Below are 23395 nucleotides of genomic sequence, written 5' to 3' on the forward strand. Positions count from 1 at the left end.
CTAACAATTTTTGGAGGTGATTTGTTGTGATTTTTTTTTCTTTTTTTTTCTGTAGCATGGTAACATTTCAGCAGTTGAAATTTGGAAGAAAATGTAAAATGTCTGTTTTGTCTGTTGCCGAAAAATGCTTAGTAATCGTAACTCTTAAACTTAGTAAGGAATTTGGTCAGACTTAAAACAAGATTAGGTCAGCGCTGGATATCATTGAGGACTTGCTTAACTAAGGGCACTGAATAAGACTCAAATCTAAGTTTTTTGGCAAACTGGAAAGGTCACTGAATGAATTTGAAGGACTTTTTTTTTTTTCTGGTGAATGGATTTAAATAATTTGATTTAAAATATAATTGCCTCCAAATGCATCTTCACAGACATTGTCTTACCCATAATTGAATCTTTTACACAGTTGGGAGACTTTCATTTTGTTAGACCATTTTCCTTTGAGATTGATGGATTATTAAATACATCTCCAACTGCAAAACTTCTTGGTGCATCCTTGGATGCTTCGAACAGATTCTTGAGAGTGAATGTTTGCCAAAATGCAATTTAACAGATTTGTGGTTTATAACTAAGCTCTTGGTGATATTTGAATAAAATCACAAGTAACTCTATAAACCTGAAGTTCTTCATGTATGTCTTAATTTAAAAAAGAAGTGTGTGCGCAAGCCAATTCATTTAATTAAAGTAGGGCTGTGAAACGATTAATCACGATTAATCGCATCCAAAATAAAAGTTTGTGTTTACATAATATGTGTGTGTACTGTGCATAATTATTTTGTATATATAAATATACACACATGCATATATTTAAGAAATAGTTGCTTATATATACTGTGTATATATATATATATATATTGTTTTATAAATAATTTGTATTATAAATGAATATAAATATTTTATATATAAATAAATAAAAATTCTTAAATATATATACATGCATGTGTGTGTATTTATATATACAAAATAATTATGCACAGTACACACACATATATTATGTAAACACAAACTTTTATTTTGGATGCGATTAATCGTTTCACAGCCCTAAATTAAAGTAAATGTTAGCTTATGCAGGTAGATGACTTGATCATCCATATACAATATGCAAGTATCCAAATAAATATGCAAGTATCCATATAAATATGGCAAAATACTAGCACAGCTATTAAGGCTAGACACAAATGTGTAATTTAGGGCACAAAGAGAGATGGACAAATAGGAAAAGAACAAAATGATAGGAGTTTCGAGGAGGAATAAGCAGGGGGTTAAAGAGAAATAATCACTTTTCAATGAATAGGCCTCCTCCCAAGTATGAACATATTAATATGAATTGCTGCATTCCTCTGATTGCAGGCTCACTCAGACAGCACCTTTTTTGACCTGACAATTACAGCCCCACAAATACAATAGGGTTATTCAACATTTCCCTTCCACAGATTTTCATTTTCAGGCCAACAAAAGAGGTTAGAGAAAATGGTATTTATTAGAATTTAAGAGAATTCTTTGTTAAAGTGTGAAAAAGACTTACCCTCATATCGTTCCTAACCTATATGGCTGACTTTCTTCTGTAGATAACCAACAGAGATGTTTGACAGAAGGTTGGCACTGCTGTTTTTCATAAAATGTAAGTGAATGGTGACCACAGGCTATCAAACTCCAAAAATGAAATAAAAGCACTACAAATGTATCATAAAATTAAGTCATACAACTCGTGTGCTGTTTTTCAGGTCTTTTGAAGCTAAACAGCACCTGTGTGATTGGATCAGGGTAAAACACTGAAAATCTTTCCCACTGCCATAGCTCTCATGTAATTTAAAGATGGATTCTTAAAATGGCAAGATCTGATTCACAAACCAGTGACTCTAATGAAGCAATTATTTTTAGTGTATCAAAAACATGTAGTGCAACCAATGTAGTAGGATTCTTTTGAGATACATTTTTTGAGTGAATCAGTCAAAAAGACTAAAAAAAGAAACAAAATCAGAAGTTGCCATTTAAATTAATCAATTATTACTGAATCAACATTAAGCTGTCTATATTTCCAGTATAATACATAATGGATGTAAATTGCATATAGCTAAATGAATTGGAATCAGATCAAAATCTAATCAATATGTGAAATCATGAAATCTGAATTGATAACCAAAAAAAAAAAAAAACTTGCCTTACAAAACTATCATTTGGCTTTAAATGATTTGGAATATAGCTCAAGAGTCATATTAACCACTTTTATTTAGCTTTTTGTTACGTTTGAAGCTCAACAGCACTTGGTCGCCATTCACTTTCACTGCATGCGAACAATCCTCCTGGGTTTTACAGAAGACTTAAAAACTCTCTTATTTTGAGTTCCTTTTAAAGCTTTGAACATTATTAACATTATTCATACATTTGAACAGATGTAATCAAAAGGTATTATTTTTCTATTGTTGCATCGAACATTAATTTAGTTTTAAACCTCTCTTGAGCATCTTCATCAGATAGACTGCGTTAAAGTAGACCTCCACTGGGGCTCGGGCACGTTACCAACTCCTGGTCCTCCACCTGCTGTCTGCTGACGTCCGTAATCGCATATATGTATCTAAGAAACGCTCCAGCAGATTTATGCATTCAATTTGAACTTCTTAAATGGAGAATCCCACGTACCCTAGAGCAGTTTTCCTCTGGGCGGAGCATTTGACTTTATCCGTACCTTTTATCTGTTGCTGAGAACTCCGAATCGGCATTGGGGAGTGATATGCGGCTAAGGAGAGATAGAGAACGCGAGCATCAATCCCTAAAGTAATTATCTCAGCTCCTCCTCATTCCAAAAGGCTAAATATAAGTGAAGTTTTTAGCTCCCAGTGGCAGCCATGTTGCCTTTGATAAACGGTGCGACTATAAAATGCGGGTGCGAAAGCCAGTATGTGTGTTTTAGTGTATTCTGCGTTCACACAGCCTGGCTTGGAGTATAAATTCTCCTGCGCCAATCTGTCTTTCTGCCATGAACAGTCGCTCGCACGCACACACAAAAGCAGATACAGATAGGTGGGCGAGTGTGGTTGTGCTAGATTGGAATTGTCAGAGGTGTCACATTAAATGTGCTATTATTAAGTCCAGGCTGAATTTTATGGCCTTGCAGGATCGTAAATTGGTTGGTCAGTCCTTTAAATTACGTATCCATCGAACGATGTGCTCTATCCGTCCTCACTTTTCTCCTGCTTTACTTTCTCTTCCTCGCTCTCTCTCTTTCTCCCCCTCCCTTTTACCACGTACAAATACAAGAGCTTGATCTTGACTATTTGGCCCTGGTTGAAATGGATGGCGTGAGTGTGACGGGACGAGAGGAGTGCGGGATGCTGAGAGTAGCTGACATCTGAGTTCACAGAGGCTTTAGAGGTCACTATGGCCCCTGGCCAAAGCCATGACCCTCCTAAGGGAATAACAAGAGAGCCTGTCTCAGTATATCGATCAGGGGAAACTTACAAGGAGCTCTAGTACCATTTAAAAGTTGAGAGGTCTAAAAATCTGGACATTTCTCAATTGCCTTTGAATGTTTTTGTTGTGGAAAAATGTACACTTGCAGTTGTGTATCAGAAAATCAATGTACAATACAGAATTAAGTGATAGTATGGGTAATGCTTTACACCTTTTTTGGACATTACCTTTCACGTAGTGTGTAATATAGCTGTTTGAAACACTGCAGACCTTTTACATACACAAAGATCAAAGTGCACGACAAATGGAGTTATTCTCTCCCAAAAGTTAGAACTCATTCTGAACTGCCTTAAATGAGTCATCAGTAATTCCAGTCTTACTTCCTGGATGAACGTACACATTTTTGTAACAAATTTGCATAATGCCAGCTTATGGTCTTCATTAGCTGCCCACGAACAATGTCTACTTTGACCCTCCCTTAAACACTGTAGTTGTAGCTGAGGCCTTAAAGGCACACTATGCAAGATTTGTATCTTAATATAACGGCTTCAAAATCCTTTAGATGGGAAACGAACTCGTAGTAGGACGAATCATCCCGGGGGGGACGCCGCTGGCAAAACCAGCAATGCAGGTTTGAGAGGTGGCGCCCCGCCAAATCTTGCGAGAATCACGACTTGCTTAACGGCACGATGTCACATACATCAACAACATATGAAGCAGCCTCTATGGAAGACACTTGCACGCATGTCAGACGTGAATCATGGCAGAGTCGACAAAGAAAGTGCGGTCGGAAGAGTCAAGGAAAAGAAAACGACGGCTCTGCGTGAGTGGTATTTACGACAGTAACGTTAAATACAAGAACTCCACAGTGACTCTAGGGGTCGCTGTTTGAGAAAAACGGAAACTGCATAGTGTGCCTTTAAAAGAGTTTGGTTTGTGTTGTTGAAATGTCGAGAAGACGCTGTTTTCTGCACTACGAAAGCCATTCCACTTGATTCCATTTGATATGGTAAAACTGACACCATCATATCACTGTATATTCAAGTGCTGAAGAGCCTCCGGAGCTGAAATTCAGATATGGTAATGGGCATTTTGTTTTCACATGCGTTGGAAGTGTTAGACCAGTCACAACAGACTGGGCCATCTGACCAATCAGAGCAGAGTAGCCTCTCGGAAAGGAGGGGTTTATAGAGACTGAATCCTTGATCGAAGGGTTTCAGACACTGTGAGAACAGATGTGATGCTGCAAAGTATATAAGAAGAAAATGTACCTGCATCTTGAGCTTGGATGCATGTAAACCTATTGTAGGACACCTTCAAAGCATAATAAGGAACCTTTAAAATAGCATTATATGGCACTTTAAGCGCTGTGCATTTGATTACTGCTCTCATCTGTATTTGATTCTTTGAAGCTCAAGGACTTTGAGATGAAGTGTCTTTATAGCCCAATATTTGACTTAAACTGACCTTGTCCCTCATCTCTTGATCAGATGTATTGATGACACTTAATTAAAACACACTCTGGGTGAATGGGTTAAGCTGATAGGCAGAGGCTGACAAGGGATGGATCAATAACACCTATCAGAGAAATTAAGATCTCAGGCTCTCAAAGGAGAGATAAAGACTGTGTTTAACAAATTAACATAAGAACTGAGGTGATAAAGCAGTAAAAAATCATTAAATTATAAGCACTTTTCTCTCCTTTGAGAACTGGCTAGCAGAGCGCAGTCAACACTCAAAGTTCAGCAAAAAGAGGGCTACTCACCATAAGACAAACATAAACAGACTTTCCTGATCCAGTTACAGCACTTGATTATTGCACTTGACTAATAAACAATAATAATTTACATTTATTAATAACATTTATTTGTATTGCACTTTTCATACATGTAATGCAACTCAAAGTGCTTCACAAGCAAATAATACAATTTCACATAATGTCAATAATAATTTGTTTAATAAAAGGTTCACAATGTAAAATATCAATATAAAATTATATATAAAATAAAATAAATAAATATAAGAGAATCATGAGATTTATGGGTAAATCTACAAAAAAAAAACTTCTGCCCTTTCGCTTTTTAATAATGGGAAATTGTAGATGCATGAAGGGAATGTGCTTTTTTATGTATCTTTTTTTTTTTTGTGATCAACATTTTTATTGTTTTCAAAATGAAGGGGGGGGGGGGGGGGGGGAGGGGGTTACAGACATATCCAAAATCAAATGTGACTATATGAAGAAAAAAGAAAAGAAAACATCACAATGGTAAAACAATACATTAAACAGCATAAACATATTTGGCAGGTGTTTCATTAATCATTACCTAACTGTTGTCCCTGGTCCAAGATATTATCTTAGATGAGAAAGAGTTCCAAGCTTGTACAGTCACTGGTCGCGCCTTATTGAGTCGCGCAGTTGTATGTTCAAGGTTGACAATATTGACAAGGCTATGGATCCAGAATGATTCCATACACATATCCGGAAAGAACCAGTTTTTCAAAATAGTTTTCTTTGCAGAGGTAAACCCTGCAAAAACCATTTTAAACTGAATTTGCTTAAGATTTATATCAGAATTATCATTAAGGAGACAGAAACCAGGATTGGGAACATAAAAAATGCCAAGTATATCCGCTAAGACTGAATTTACATGCAACCAGAACTTAGAGATAACTGGACACTCCCAAAACATGTGTAAAAACGTTCCAGGTGAAGCGGTGTTACATATGTGACAGTCGTAAGTAGGTTGTAATTTCATCTGGAATCTCTTATAAGGTGTGTGATAGGCTCTATGTATGGTTTTGAAGTGAATTAGTTGATGAGCTAGGTTCTTAGAAGTCATACTTAGATTGCACCATATTCTCTCCCAATCTAGATTTAAATTTAAGCTCCCCAACTCCCTGTTCCATATGGATTCAATTGGTAAAGCCTTAGCACTATGCTGAATCAGTGCACTATATATTAAAGAGACTGAAGATCTGCCCAGTAATGGTGCAATCCATTGTAACATGGGATGTGAGGGGAGAGGAGAATTCCAGGGAACTCCATACGTTTTTAAGGCAGATCTTAGCTGAAAATAAACAAAATAAGAGGATGCAGGAAGAGAAAAACGTGTTCTTAAATCTTGAATGGAGCAAAGGCCTTGAGTATCATATATATCGCCTAGTGTATTCACCCCAAGGGATGACCATGATGGTTGATTGAATGGTTTGTTGCCACATAATAATCTCTGGTTATGCCATAGTGGCGTGTTCTGACAGAATTTAGGTGGGCCGCCCATCCACCGTTCTGCTTTCTTCCACACTTGAATAGAGTTGGCAATGATGGGCCCAAAGTTTTTTTTTATTGTTTTGTTTGCTACACTAGAGAATAGAATGTCTTGCAGCTTGTGTGGAAAAATCTTAGCAGATTCAATCAATCGCCATGCAGTGGTAGATAGTGGGTCCACCCACGTGCTAAGTGCTCTGATCTGAAAAGACCAATAATAAAGTTCAACGTTTGGTACTGCCAGACCACCCCGCAGTTTGGGTCGTTGCAGTGTATTCAGACGAACCCTAGGCCGTCTACCATCCCAAATAAAACTGGAAATCATAGAGCGAATGTCTTTAAAGTAATTTGGAGGGGGGCAGAGTGGTAACATAAAGAAGAGGAAATTGAGACGGGGCAATATGTTCATTTTGACTGTATTAATTCTACCTTGAAGAGATGTTTTTAGATTCCTCCATCTATGAACGTCTGATTTTATTTTGCTTAGCATAGTGTTGAAGTTGTCTCTGTTCATTTTATGTATGTTTTTATAGATCGTAATGCCCAGATAAGTAAAAGAGCTTTTGGATTGAATATAAATGGGAATTGGAACATTTGGGTGTATATTATTTAGAGGCATAAGTGCAGATTTTGTCCAATTAATTTTGTAGCCTGACAGGCTGCTAAAATTATCAAATTCCTTAATAATTGGGTGAATAGAGGTGTCGAAGTTATCTAAGAACAAAATGATATCATCAGCATACAGAGATATAATATGATTATGATGACCAATTGCCATAGGGGAAGCCGTAGATTGCCTAATGGATTGTGCTAGAGGTTCCAGAGACAGACAAAATAAAAGTGGCGAGAGTGGACACCCCTGTCTTGTACCACGCTGCAGGATAAAAGGGGAGGAGATTATGTCACCTGTTAAAACACTCGCTAAAGGTGAGTGGTATAGCGCCTTGATCATTGCTATAAAATTATTCCTGAAACCAAAACGTTGCAAAACTGCCCACATATATTTCCACTCTATTCTATCGAACGCTTTCTCCGCGTCGAGTGAAAATACGGCACAGGGATTTGGGTGTGTCTCTGCAACCTCTATAATGTGTAGCAGCCTTCTCATGTTATCAGATGCATAGCGTCCCTTGATAAATCCTGTTTGATCCTCATTGACTAGAGATTGAATAACTTTTTCCAGGCGCAGAGCGAGTACTTTGGCATATATCTTAAGATCGCTTGTAAGTAAGGATATTGGTCTAAAACTTGAGCACTCAAAAGGATCTTTTCCCTTTTTCAAGAGTAAGGTGATGAGTGCTGTTTTTTGGTCTCTATGGAAGGTCCCACTTTTGATTGCAAAGTTAAAAGAATCTAGCATGAGTGTACCCACCATGTCCCAAAGTTCTAAATAAAGCTCTGGAGGGAGGCCATCCAAGCCAGGCGATTTGCCTTTATTGAGACATTTTGCAGCTCTATGTAGTTCATCCAGCTCTAAAGCAGCTTCCAGATTATCTTGGTCCATTTGCTTGAGACAGGGAAGTTCTAATTTTTCAAGAAAATGTTTACTGGTAGCATCATCATAAGAAATCTCTGATTTGTATAAGTTTTCATAAAATGTTAAGAATGTATTATTAATGGCCTGCGGATTAGTAGTAATTTTGCCCTCAGGTGTATTTATTGCTGGAATGTGAGCTTTTGTTTCACAATCCTTAAGCATAAGAGCCAGCAGGTGACTAGGCCTCTCTGCTTCAAAGTAGTACTTTTGTCTGGTTCTGTGCCAGATAAATTCCGCCTTTGATATGGCCAGTGTATTGTATTCATCTTTTAATGATGCCAACAGTTTAGACTGATCATCTGAAAAACTATGTTTTTGAAGATTCTCTAATGACTCTATTTTGTTTTCAAGATTTGTGATCTGGGAAGCTTTTGTTTTAGCTACAGTTGAGGAGAATGAAATACAAAAACCACGAATAAAACACTTTGTGGTCTCCCATAACACTTGTGGATTAGAGCAATCATTTGAGTTAATATCTAAAAAATCTTTAAGTTGTATTTTGAGTGAACTAAGAAAACCAGGGTTAGTTAATAAAGATGTATTAAAACGCCACCTGGGGGCCTTTGTCTTAATGTTGGGCAGATCAATGTTACACAAAAGTGCTGAGTGATCAGATATTAGAATTGGTAAGATTGCAATGGACGTATTTCCTGCAATAAGGGTTGGGCTAAGAAAAATATAATCTATCCGAGAAAATGTTTTATGTCTATTGGAGAAAAATGTATAATCTCTAGCAGTAATATTCTGTACACGCCAAATATCCACAAGATTTAAATCTTTGAGAAGTGACTTCAATAAGGTAGATGAAGGATTGCATGTTGCATCTTTATTAGATTTATCAAGAGACGGATTCAGGACTGCATTGAAATCACCTCCCACCACTAAAGAACAGTCATTTTGTTCTAACAATATGTTTCCAATGTAGGAAAAAAATTCTCTGTCAGGCTCATTTGGGCAATATATGGAAGTGAAAGCTAATTTATGATTGAGTATACAAACACGGGCAAAAGCAAGTCTTCCATTCTCATCATTTCCAGTAATATTTACAATGCATGAAATTTTCCGGTTAAGAAGGATACATACTCCCTTGGTCCTATTTAGTGCACACGATGATGCAATTAATCTGTAATATTTATTTTGAAATCGCGCCACATCGCATTGTTTTAGGTGTGTTTCTTGAATCAGTGCAATGTCTGCCTTTTTACGATATATATACTCAAGAACACGAGTGCGTTTGATAGCGGAGTTAAGGCCATTCACATTGAGTGATAATATATTCAATGACTGCATCGACACATACCGCTAAGATCTGTCTTAAAATTTAAACGTGTTAGTATAATATATAACTGAAGCGTGTAAACATCATGCCAATTACCGTATCGAAGCACCAAAACTGATGTTTTATGGAATGTGTCTGTAAAGGGGAGGGGGTGGAAAAAACTATATACAAAAACAAACACAGACCGCACAGGTAAAAAACCGTAGGTCTGTAAGAACATAAACAGTGTCTGATACGTGACCAAACTACCCCAACGCCTGGCAATAGAATCAGATAAACCCACACAATCTTAACACATAAAATGAATATTCGTCACCTCTCGAACTAAGTAAGTTAAGCCAGATTAATTTCGCATAACGTTAACGTTAACTTACTTGTCTTTAGATCGTAGCCTACCCGAGGACCGTGAGATTGACAATTGCTACACAACTTAGTTGCTCTAAGCTCATTACTCCATGTCCACTAAATTGTCTTCTCTGGCGTGAGGAGGATCCCCATCGTTATGTTCTTCGTTCGTGTTTGGGGGAGCGTCAGTAGCTCCACCGTCACTCCGAGTAAAGGTGGACCTCCGCGGAAGAGAGTTGATAAAATCTTCGGCGGCCTGGGGGGAGTCGAACATCTTTCTTTCGCCTTTATACTGTAGTTTTATCCGCGCAGGATAGATGAGGAATGGCTCCAGGCCCATGTCCTTAGCCTTCTTCATGGTAGAACTGAAGCTCTTTCTCTTTGCTGTTGTCGCTGGACTGTAGTCGGGGAAGAATAGAATAGTGCCGGCTGTTGGCGCCGAAGTATGAGCGGGAGGTTTGAGCAGGCGAGCCGATGTGCGTACGCCAGTGGAAGCGTACTTCACTGGATAAACTTGACGTGCCCCGTTCAGGATAGCCGATCTATCTTGCCAACGCAGTAATCTGAAGATGAGGGTGCGCGGCTTGTTGGAGTTAGCCTCTCCTCCATACACACGATGTGCCCGTTCAATGTCAATGTCTCGGCCCACCAATGAGGGGATCCACTTGGGAAGATTATCTTTCAGGTAGCCGACTGTATCTGAACCCTCCACTGCTTCTGGTAAGCCAACCAGCCTTACATTATTTCTTCGCCCTCTGTCCTCCAGGTCTATCAACTTTGTGTTGAGTTGATCTAGCTGCGTCTTTAGTTCGTTAAAAGAACGCCTGTCCTCTCGTGCAGCCGTCTGAACAGATTCCATTCGGTCTTGAGTCCGTTTAGAAGATTTGGCTACCCTCTCAAGTTCACTGCTGATCTCCTTCACAGTTTCATTAGTCTTTTGGATTTCCGTTCGCAAATCACGTAGTGCTGGAACTAGAATAGAGTCCACCGCTTCCCTGACAGCGGAGGATATGGCCACATCTAGACCACGTTGTTGTTCTTGGAGGGCTAGCTTTATGCCATTAGCAATAGCTGTATCGAGTTCTTCCTTAGAGATGGCAGAATCCTTGAATTTTTTCTTTATAGGCGATTGTTCGTTTTCCCTCTTCCGCGCTTCTTTGCTTGACGAAGGGTTCATGATGAGATAGATGTTTAAGTATTTGACGTGTGTTATAGGATTATTGAAAAAATAAGACTATGCGAGCAGAGCCGAAAACTATGCTGGCATCACTGTCGATGGGTCACGTGATTCCTCTTGCTTTTTTATGTATCTTATGCGATTTTCTTTTTATACAAAATATTTTTATCTAACTTATCAGATATATATTTTTTTTCCTTAAAATTATTTATTCTTTAGTCTTTAGACTCTTAAGCAGTTGTGGAATTATTTGGAATTAAAAATCTGTTTACTTTTTACAAGTTACATGTCATATTTTAGTAAATGAAGAGCTGCTTTCTTTTTCCAGATGGCCACAGAGGTGTTGGAGGATCTTCTAGAGGAGGATGACGAGGTTGTGGAGGTGTGTGTTATTTTTTTTTAAATATTTCTTAAATTGTATTAGTGTTGTTGTTACTCATTTCACAAGTTAACCAATTATAAAGAGTTTGATTAATCTAATTAAAACACAATAAACTGAAATGATGAAATGTTAAATAAATGAAATAACTTATAAGATGTTTATTTCCAGTTGTTGTGGTGTGGTTGTGTATTATCAGGCCCATCCTACAGGCTCCACCTGGTCGGATATTTGACACCAGCATTTGATGTATTGCTCACTGTCCCAGACAGCTGGATTCATAATTTATGGCATTATATCCTGCTGAAATAGTAGTTTGTTTGTGTGAAAGTGCTTTGGTCTTCACTTTACTTTATTAGGTAGAGAAATTATGAACACAATGCTAGGGTGGCTAAAACTGAGATACTTATACATTGCTATTTGATAGACCAGCACATAGACACACACACACACTAGGGGTGCGCCAAAATATCGATATGGCGATATCTCGCGATATTTTCTCCCGCGATCGATTCTCAATGCGCTCTTGCCAAGTATCGATCTTAAAAGCCGTTAGGGCGGGCGTACACGGTGCGAGTTCGGACACTCGGGAGGTCGTGATATTGCACACGTCACGTTGCGAGTCAGTTTAACTGATAATCGCGTCAAAGCAGCTGGTATACGGCACGACTGTCCTGCACGAATTTTATCCCGAGCCGGCAGCAATCACGTGGGCTTTCGCGCTAAACACAGAGACCGTCATGTTGCATGCATGCAGGCAAAGCTTCAGATAGAAAAATGACATAAATGTGTGTGCAAATGATTTGTTGAAAAGCAGAGAACAGTAGCCATTCCTTTCAACATAAAAACTTGAGAGAGAGAGAGAGAGAGAGAAGTGTGTGTGTGTGTGTGTGTGTGTGTGTGTGTGTGTGTGTGTGTGTGAGACAGTGTATGCGCACGCTGTATGGTTGCTGCCACTGAGGTATAGCCCCATCGACGTGGTGGTTGTGTATGATTAGGGCAATAGGGGACAGCTGGTGAAAATCTGGCCGACTCCCCGAATTTTTTAAACATGTTTAAAAATTATCGGGAGGTGCTCGTAACGTGCTCGGCTCGGCTCGTCTCGTAATTCCTCTCACACGCTGCGAGCCGCGACCATGCGAGCATCATCCACTCGATTTCTCCCGAGTGAAAAAAATCATCTGCGAGCAAAACAAAAATAGTGTCTGTGACTGTTTTGTTGCAACTGATAAGACACAAGTTGTTTTTGTTATTGTGTTTCATCCAAAAAAATAAATGGAGATTAATTTTCCTAATTAAAAAAAAAACTTTTTATTTCTTAAAACATGATATATTGTGAGTTATTATTACTGATAATATATCGATTATCGCAGTATCGCCATATCGTGATATTATCGGTATCGTGAACAATGTATCGCGTATCGTATCGTATCGTGAAGTACCCAGTGATTCCCAGCCCTAACACACACACACGCACATAGCACATTTTTCTATCTCAACCCAATGCCACATAAATGATGGTGATACCACACAATACATTAAAAAGCATTATTAAACTCGAAGACATTCAGATCTTTTCTTCAGACTTGATTAAAAATAGCTTATATAGTACAAACATCCTGATGTTGATGCATAATTAATGAGCCAAACTGAAGCCAATAATAAATTATTAAACCAATGAATATGAAACTTACCTCTAGTGTGACTTTCAGAGATTTATTTTATTTTAAATATTTTTTTATCACCTAGTCCTACTGGCTATATAAAAAAGGATAAGTCCTTTGATATGACAGAATCAGAACTGGACCGTTAAATTCCTTTGATTGCCATCCCTATAGTCTACTCTCTGAAGAGTCGGGACTGAGGTTTACCGGTCCACTCCCACACACAAACACACACACGTATACACACCCACACCCACACACTCTTTCTCTCTAATAGATATCTGGCAGATTGAGAGCGCTTACAGAGTGTTCTGAACATTCAGCTCAGGAGAGTCATAGAGTGTGAAAGAGGAGGAGACAGAGAGAGTGGGAGTGAGAGATGTTTGAACTCTCTGTGGTGTGTTATTGAGACATCAGAGAAGGGTATAGAGTGTAACAGTAGGTGATAAAGTGAAGAGCACTTGAACACAGCACAACAAAAACATGCACACACACTCTTCCCCACAGCCCATTTGTGTCTGACTTCCCTTTGTTCAATGTTCTCATTTTTCAGGATACAAACAAAGCTGCCCGATTGTTTGTCTCTCCCTCTCTGTTTACCCCAAAATAAGGTTATTTTAATCCTCCCTGAAATCAAATATTTATAGCACTGACAGAGTGCACAGGAAGTGCTTTAGGTTTGTTTTGTTAATTACAAGTGGCTGACTGACTGTCTCATGTTTTTGCAGCCTACTTTTAGATGTATTTACTGTAGGCAAGAGTGGGGTAATTCGTGCCAGATTTTACACAATTAATGCAATAGGCCAGTACTTCCAAACCCTGATCCTGGAGTGACTCCAACACTGCTCATTTGGAATCATTGGGGAATATAGGAATTATTTACATTTCAAATAAAAATATGAATACAAATGAGAAAGAAAAACGACATACTAATGTATGATCCCATTCCATTTATAATCCATGTGTAACACTTATATAGAATCCCAATCCCAGTTTGCTGCACATTATTCCCATGTTTTAAACCAGCCAGAAAAAGGTTTTAATAATCAGAATATTTTTATGTAGTGCAAAAATAGACAGTATTTTGTAATAGTAATAATATTTCTGCTAGTAATAATAACTTTATTTTATTTTAGTATTAGTATTCCCTGCATTTGAAGGCAAAGCTTATACTATTATTTGAACCACAAGCACAGCTTACCCCAAAACATCTGACTTGCTGCAAACTTTACGAATTTTGGGAAAATAAAACTGGGAAAATTGTCAGTAATTATTTGCAATTTATATATATCTTTTCTTCCTGTCTCAGGTGTGGTATTTGTTGGGATGGCTGTTTTATTTGCAGCTGGATAAACAAGACCTGACAAACAACGGTGTGAACTTCAGAAAATCAGCCTGGACGTACCTTAGCAAGGCCAAAAAGGTAGAGCTCGCACATATACACACACTGCTCTTTTGGAAATGATGAGGCCATCTGATTTCATCATAGCATAGTTTTCATTCTCCCCCACATACAGTACACACACACACACACACATTTTCTACCTGGCTGATTCCTCCACTCCTCCCTCGGTCCCTTCTCATTTTTTCCATCTGTCATGGCTCTCTCAGCATGCCGTCAGCTCTTTTTCTACTGTGAAATTTCTCGAACTCTGCTGGTGTCCGAGCGCAATAGAAATGGAAAATGAAAGCCAGAGTTTGAAATAAAGTAAGAGAGGGAATAGCTTGCAGGGTGAAGTATGACAGTATGTATAGCTCTTTTTTTTTTCTTTTCTTCTTTTTCTTCCTCCTCCCCATTTCCATCTCCTCCTCAGGCTTTTCAGTGTTCTCTTTGAGAAACCTTTGGTCACTGCATGTAGTCTCTTTCCTCTTCCATTGTTTTTCTGTCTCTGCATCTCTCGTTTCGAATAGATTCGTCATCATCTGTCCTTCATTCCCTCTGCTTCACCTTGTAGCCTCTCATTTTCTTCTGGAGAGGATTAAACATACCTTACTACGTCCTTGATGATGTAGTGAGATGAATTGGGAAGGCCGGGCACACACCTGCTGTCTCGCATATAGCTGTAGATCCATATGTCTCTCCTTGAGTGTCTGAAGTACAGACTTTCATTACTTAGTTATTGCAGAATTCACTATTGATGGGTAGTTATGGCTAGCCAATAGGAAAGCAGGAGAAATGTATTTCAGTATTCTTATCGATCCAAATGGCTCAGACAAGTAATCTTTCAAATTAAAACAGCCAGATGAGACTTAATACAAACTCTGACCCTGTCTAAGCACCTAACACTTCATGTAAAAACAGTAACCACAGTAATAAAGTATATGTTTCATTTGTAGATATACAAATGGAGAAGGAAATCTGAAAAAATGTATGATGTATTTCCATATTTATTTATATATTTATGTATTTCTTTGTCCTATTGGATAAGATGGCATGGTTTTAATGGCATGGTCTTTAATACTGTGGGTTTGTTTGTTTTTTAAATAAAATGTAGGTTATATTTTATATCAACATTTGAAAGTAAAAATATAATAATCCATTTAATAATGAACCCATGCTCTTTTATTTCAGAGTCGTTTAATGGTTTATCTCTCCGACCTCTTAATCCTGAATGACTTTATAAGGTCTTTGGAGTTTTTCTGCTGTTGAAATCTGTGAAGAAAAATCTCCGTTTGTGCTTCTCTACACATTTCTTTAAAAGGAAATTTGAGAGCAAAAATTGGCTCATGAGCACAAAATATGTAAATAAGACCTGAAAGTCACACTCTTGGCTTTGGTTCAGACTTGTGAATATTTAATTACATTCGCTAACGTCTCAATTATTCATCTGCTCTTTAATCAGTGCCCCATATCGCCAAGCTTTTGTTAGCTGTGTCATTAATATGGCCGTAATAAAGCAAACAGTAATTATTTATTAATTAGCCTTTTAGAAGGTCATCTCTCTGCGCTATGAAATATACTGCCAGTTATGACTGAGCTAGACTAATGTTGCTAGTATAATGCTAAGTATTGACAGCAATAACCTTTCAACTTTTTAGTAATAGAACTGTTGATTAAATCTGGTGATCATATACATTTTCCATCCTTTGGGAACAAAATATTTCAGTAGCATCATCGAGAGTCTTATTTTGTGCACCATTGCTTTGCTAAACCTATAAAAACAGAAATACGTTTCCATCTTCGGCAGAACACAAAACTTGTTTTCCAAACGTAGTTTGAGTTATAATTGTTATCACCCAACGTCTGTGATTTCATTCATGTACCAATTCGGACAGGACTAACATCTCTGTGTTCATTACAGAGGTGGAAGTGTGTGTTTTCTAGACGTGGGCATTACAGAAGGTCATGTGCTGTGCGTGCGTGTGACGTCACATATGACGTATACGTTTTTTTTTTATGAATTATTACTTTTATTTATTATGAATTATTATGAATAAGTATTTGTTTATAGAAGTGGCTGTTTGTAATAAACCCACATAAGTGAGCATAGACATCTAGACAAGTATTACCTGCATGACACTAATATAAAATCTTTAAATATATATATATAAAAAATAAAAAAAGTCTTCACATTTTCCGCGATTTGGCACGAATTATTAATTTTGTACATGTTGAAATGAATGCATGTGGAAGATTGGTGCGTAAACTGTAGCTCAGGTAGATCAAGAAACACGAGGAGAAGCTGTAGGATAATATAACATCAGCAATCACAGACATTCGCATTTGTATGGGATTAGAATTCTCAGAGGACTGTTGAGTTTTGCAGGAAAACAGTAGGTAATTTGCTCTGTAATTTTTACTGAGGTAGTGTGAGAAAAACACAGACATTGCAGATTCTAACGGGATTAAAATCGCAAAGTACACCTGTGAGAAATGAACTTCTCTAATGTCCCCCTGGAAAACTAGTCCCGTCCGATTTGGGCTTTATTCTGAAAGATATAATTATGTTGTTAGCTGTTGCCCAAGTGCTGTGGATTTCAACTCTATAAAGTATTTCCATATATTTTTAAATCTTCAGTTTTATTCTTCTGCTTTAGTGATCATTAGCCAGTTGTGAAATTGATGGCTCTTGAGCTAATCTCTTGATTACAGTCTCGATTTTTCTCCTGAATCGATTGATTTCCCCTGCTCCTCTGATTTTAATTAGCTTGTGGCTACTCTGCCTGTTGCGGATTTGTTTTCTGTGTATGCGCTCATATTGCTGTTTTCTACTTTCACTCCACCCTTCCTCGCTTCCACTATGCGCTCGTTCTTCTGTCACACTCTATGACTCCAGGCAGGGTTCAGATTCCACTTTAGCCGCTATTCACCATTGATTTTCTGCCTTCTGCTCAATGTCCAGCTCTTTACACGTCCATCCCTTAGCACCCACCTCCCCTCCCCATCCATACCTCACTGCCTCTCTTTTCTCTCTCTTTCTCTTGTGCCATTCCTCACTACCTCTCTTTAATCCCTCTATTCCTTGCTCACTCTCTTTTCTTTCTCTATTTCTTTCTCTTTTCTGTCTCTATGTACTATACCTGCAATTAACGTCTGCCTCGCTGATTCAATCGCAAGTTGTCAGCCGAGATCTATTGCTTATTCCTGGTGTTAAAGGATTAGCTCACCCAAAATTGAATATTCTGTCTTATGTTGTTCTCATATTCCAGACCTTTTTTTTATTTTGTATTCTGAGAGAATTTTATGTTACTAATTAATATTTATGCAATGATATGAATACTACTATATTTTTTCTAATTTTCTAAAATTATTTTTCAATTAAAGCTGTATTTCATGTTGAAATAGAGACAAGGCCTTTAAAATCCAACTTTTGAAGGCAGATTAGTGTCATCTGGTGGGAGTAAAAAAGAAAAGAAAAAGAAATGAATGCCATAGTGTAACCACTAGATTATTACGTTACATAAAAACGTACTTTTATTCAGACATTCTCAAAACTACTTTTTGTCAAGATTTAGATTTGTTTGAAATGTTGATTTGAAGTGTCAGTTTTTCCAATAATTTTACTTTTAGTCAAATCACGTTTTTATTCTTGAGTATTTTTCTCCCTCTTTCCATATGTCAGTACTTCTTATTTCTCTCCATCAGCTCTTTCTTCCTCTCTTCATCCCTCAGTACATCTCTTTTTATTCTTCATTACCTCCACCCCTTGTCCTGTATTGATCTGGGCAGTATTGATTGAGCTTTGAGTGCATGACCACATTTTCAGCCATTAATAATCTTACATATAATGATTTATCATGCTTACCGGATGCTATGATGCATAAATGGTCCAGCCTCTTGCTTTGTGAATAGACAGTCACACTTTATCGATCCTCAAGGGGAAATTAAAGAAAGAAAAATTCGGAAGGTATTTCATCAGCTTTTGTTCTGTGTGGAAGTAATAGATCTCGTGTGTCACAATGTTACTTCAGCGTTAGTAAAGCTGAGATGTTCAGCCATGGGTGCAAAATGACCCGTTTTTTTAAGCATCTCATTGCTCTGTCTGTAACTACCATTGCAGCTCTTGAAATCGCCTCTAGCAAGACCCATGAAAAACACATTCACACAGTGACACCTTTTATGTGGCCTCGATAAACTAATATACACAGCTGAAAAATGTTTGTGTTAATGTGCATAAGAGCGAGTATTCACGCGTTTTTCACATTCCAATCAAACAAATTATGTCTCAGGTCTGCTATTTTCTTCCAGTAAATCTGAATGAATATAACATTCCTGGAAGAGACACAAGTGTGTTTTTAGACAGGAATGAGCCTTGTCCAATGTCTTTATGCAGATTTTGTCTGTGATTTTGTGTGTATTTGTGTGTTTTTCCACACATGTATTTTTCTCAACTCTGTTTATATGTACAGCAGCTGTGTTGATAATGCTTTGTCATTTCATTGAGTGCAGTAGAGATGAAGACATCTGATCCCACAGCTGTCTTTCACATACACCAGAGTGTTTGAGAGCAGGCGATGTGAATCGTGTATTTGATTGCATGTTTTAGATCAAAGCCAGCTATTAGGTGCTCTCACATTGTTTACAGGTTTTACAATGCAGGGGTCAAATGTCAGTATAAAAATATTCTAGTAAGTGCCACATAATTTTTCATTATGCAACACAGCACATATAAAACAAACGTTTCGGCCATATGTATATCTAAAATAACTTTGACAACCAGCTGCAAATCACTGTTAGTATGAATATAGCTTAAATACAGTAAGTGTAGTGAATTAGTGTGTCAATGTGTCAAGATCATTTTCAAGAACTCTCCAATCCAATTTGGTCATGTCAATTATCTTTTATAATTCCAAAGCAGAATTGTCAACCACCAGCTAGCAAATGTGATTAACTGAAGTGTCAGCAAACAACAACTAAGGAAAGATCTGCTAATCTTACTTATTTTTATCCTGTATTGATTGCTCTGTTTGTAGCATTGCTTTGTTGGTGTTTGTTCTTACCCGTTTTCTTTTCCTTAGGTCTAAACTTTGCCCATGTGTTTTGACACTACCTGATCTCATTCTCTCTCTCTCTCTCTCTCTCTCTCTCTCTCTCTCTCTCTCTCTCTCTCTCTCTCTCTCTCTCTCTCTCTCTCTCTCTCTCTCTCTCTCTCTCTCTCTCTCTCTCTCTCTCTCTCTCTCTCTCTCTCTCTCTCTCTGTCTCTCTCTCTCTTTCTCTCTCTCTCTCTTTCCCCCTTTCCCCTATCATTTCCTCTTTCAAGTATAGCTATAAAGAAAATGTACCCAAAAAATGAATTCTTTAGTATGTAAAATCATCATAAAATGCTCCGTAGGATTTTTGTGCTGTGTTATTGTGTAGACGTTTATGAAAGTTTTGAAAAAAATATATTATAGGCCTACATTTTTCTTATAGGTTGTGCAATATTTTATTCTCAGTTACTTTTATAGTAGATTGATGCTTTATACATGTACTCTAGAAAACCCTTCCGGTCTGTTTGCTTGTATTTTTGTACTCCCAGTCGAGTGAGAGCCGCAGAGCATCTTTTGTTCAGTGCCTATGTGTGATTGTTCTTTTGGCTCAGGTCTGTAGTTTGATGTATTAAGAGCCGTTCTCATCTCTTGTGACTTGAAATCTTTTATTGTGGACATGAGCGCACACAGGATTGGAGGCACTTATTTATCGATAGATTCAAACTGAAAACGCAATCCGGCCTTTTATTATCATTCTTTTCGTTTTGATGCACAAAAGTGTTTGAAAGTTGACATTTCTTTGATGTTAGGTGTTGGGTGTGTGATTAAGAAAGTGAAGAACCAGGGAAGTGGGAGTTATGGATATGCGAGTTGTATATTAAATACTGAAATCTATTTTTCCTCCCCTGTTCAATGTAAATACATTGAAAATGAAATAATATTGTTTATGTAATATGCTCAACTTGCTTTAAGTACCATTTGTTACAACAAAACCCAAAATGATTTGGATTTTAGTGCAGGATACTTTTGCTACACCAGTAGGTGTCTTTTTATGTTTTATGAATGAATCATTTACTAATGACTAGTAGAATGAAAAATTCAAATCCCTGCACAGAATTACTACATTTTAGGTCTTATATTCTTAAATTCAGACTGTGAAATCACAACTCGGCTAAATTTTATTTTGCCATAGGTTAGTGTTGCAGAAAACACTGGTGTATGCCTCAGAGGGAAGAAAAGAAAGTGTAGGTGTGTGTGTGTGTGTGTGTGTGTGTGTGTGTGTGTGTGTGTGTGTGTGTGTGTGTGTGTGTGTGTGTGTGTGTGTGTGTGTGTGTGTGTGTGTGTGTGTGTGTGTGTTTGTGTGTGTGTGTGTGTGTGTGTGTGTCTGTGAACTGTGCAGATATAAATGACTATCTTTCAGCTGGACAGTAAGGTCAGTTGTGGATCAGGAGTCAGTTCAGCCCAGCAGTTCATCAGAGGAGAGAAGTACAGAACGAGAGAGAGAGATACGGCCTGAGGAAAGTGATTTAGGGACAGTGGGAGGAGTCCTTGATGGCAATCTGAATGATGAAAGAAGGCAGAGAAAGAGGGAAGGACAGATACAAATACAATCACATTCATTACTTTCAACACACAAATGCACACTACACCGGACACGCGCACAGTGTATATGTGTCAGGTTTTATCCGAATTCTGAGGATCAGCCATGGCTAATATAAATGTATGTATATCTGAATTTATTTAAATGAAGAATTATAGATCTAAATAAAATAACATAAATAATTGTATTGATAATATAATAATTATCAAACTTTAGAATTAGGGGCTAGAAAAAATTAGCTCAGTTTAATATCCCTGCCATGACAGAAACAAATGTGTGTGTGTGTGTGTGTGTGTGCGTGTGTGTGTGTTTGTGTGTGTGTGTGTACATGTTTTTCTATCCTGGTGGGGACTTCAACCTGAATGCATACAGACTTATGGGGACTCGCCGTGATGATACCATGGGAAACTAAATTGAGGTCCCCATGAGGAAACAAGCGTATAAATCATACAGAATTATTTTTTTTGGGGGGGGGGAATGTAAAAATGCATAAACTTTTGTGTGATTGGTAGGTTTAGTGGTAAGGTTAGTGTAAGGGGATAGAATATACCGTTGGTACAGTATAAAAATCATTATGTCTATGGAGAGTCCCCACAAAGATAGCTTGGCTTGGTTTGGCATCAATCATTTTTTTGTGCTGGTTCCCAATTGAGTAAGATGGCCATAGCAGGAGATGGCAGACTCACTTCTACACACTCACACACACACACACACACCATCAACACCTCCAGACAATTTTCTTCAGCAAAGAACCCACCCAAACAGAGCTCCTCTGCAAAGCTGCCAGTTCAAAACATAGAAATAAAGCAGTGGAGAAGGTACACATAGAAGTCTCGGATTAAGTGGAAGATACACTTTTCAGCAGTAGCTATCTCTAGGAGGAACATTTCTGCTGTGTACACTTTTGAGAGCTTATTAAAGGATGTAAAGATGAGGAGATTTGTTGAAGGTGTTTTTGACACTGTGTGTGTGTGTGTGTGTCAGTGGCTGATGGAGTGTAACTCTTATCAGGACTGGAGATCAGGTCTCAGTAATTACAGGGTGGAACTCCAGATGGTGTCTGTCGCTGAGGTAACACATTCGAGGGAGCGCCGTCCTCCTCTAGATTGATTAAATAACCACCACTCAGATCTGTGAATCCAAAACGCAGGAGCTGTTGCACAAGTGTTTCTCAATTAATTTATTTATTCGCAGAGGAGTTGGGCGCAGTGGTACAGGGTCATTCTCTGTATGCAGTGCTTTTTTTTTTTTTATCTCTGTGGAAGATCATCTCAGTGAAATTGCTCCCAGGAGTATTATGGGTTAAGTTTCGAGATATATTTACACAAAATATTGTAAAAAAAAATTGAATATATATTTTAAGACGATTTCATTATTTTCCTATGTTTGCAGATGCTGTATGTCATCGTACTTAATGAAATTCTGTCATAAAAATAGCAAATAAAATATCTAAAAAAGATTATCTTTATTGAGGTCTGTTTATTATTTGTTTATAAATATATACAGTGAGGAAAATAAGTATTTGAACACCCTGCTATTTTGCAAGTTCTCCCACTTAGAAATCATGAAGGGGTCTGAAATTGTCATCGTAGGTGCATGTCCACTGTGAGAGACATAATCAAAAAAAAAAGAAATCCAGAAATCACAATGTATGATTTTTTAACTATTTATTTGTATGATACAGCTGCAAATAAGTATTTGAACACCTGAGAAAATCTATGTTAATATTTGGTACAGTAGCCTTTGTTTTCAATTACAGAGGTCAAACGTTTCCTGTAGTTTTTCACCAGGTTTGCACACACTGCAGGAGGGATTTTGGCCCACTCCTCCACACAGATCTTCTCTAGATCAGTCAGGTTTCTGGGCTGTCGCTGAGAAACACGGAGTTTGAGCTCCCTCCAAAGATTCTCTATTGGGTTTAGGTCTGGAGACTGGCTAGGCCACGCCAGAACCTTGATATGCTTCTTACAGAGCCACTCCTTGGTTATCCTGGCTGTGTGCTTCGGGTCATTGTCATGTTGGAAGACCCATCTTCAATGCTCTAACTGAGGGAAGGAGGTTGTTCCCCAAAATCTCGCAATACATGGCCCCGGTCATCCTCTCCTTAATACAGTGCAGTCGCCCTGTCCCATGTGCAGAAAAACACCCCCAAAGCATGATGCTACCACCCCCATGCTTCACAGTAGGGATGGTGTTCTTGGGATGGTACTCATCATTCTTCTTCCTCCAAACACGTTTAGTGGAATTATGACCAAAAAGTTCTATTTTGGTCTCATCTGACCACATGACTTTCTCCCATGACTCCTCTGGATCATCCAAATGGTCATTGG

General features: G+C 38.0%; 1 protein-coding gene across 1 annotated transcript in view; it reads left to right on the forward strand.

The window, feature by feature from the left end:
• The window catches only part of LOC309483113 (uncharacterized protein), a 95691-nt gene that overhangs the window by 66206 nt on the left and 6090 nt on the right, over positions 1-23395 (forward strand). The window contains exons 9-10 of the mRNA XM_082148758.1: positions 11340-11393; positions 14364-14477. Of these exons, the coding sequence (XP_082004884.1) occupies positions 11340-11393; positions 14364-14477 (168 nt within the window). The remainder of the gene's footprint in view (positions 1-11339; positions 11394-14363; positions 14478-23395) is intronic.

Source organism: Leuciscus leuciscus (genome assembly GCF_965113295.1).
Source record: "Leuciscus leuciscus genome assembly, chromosome: 20".
Taxonomy (NCBI): domain Eukaryota; kingdom Metazoa; phylum Chordata; class Actinopteri; order Cypriniformes; family Leuciscidae; genus Leuciscus; species Leuciscus leuciscus.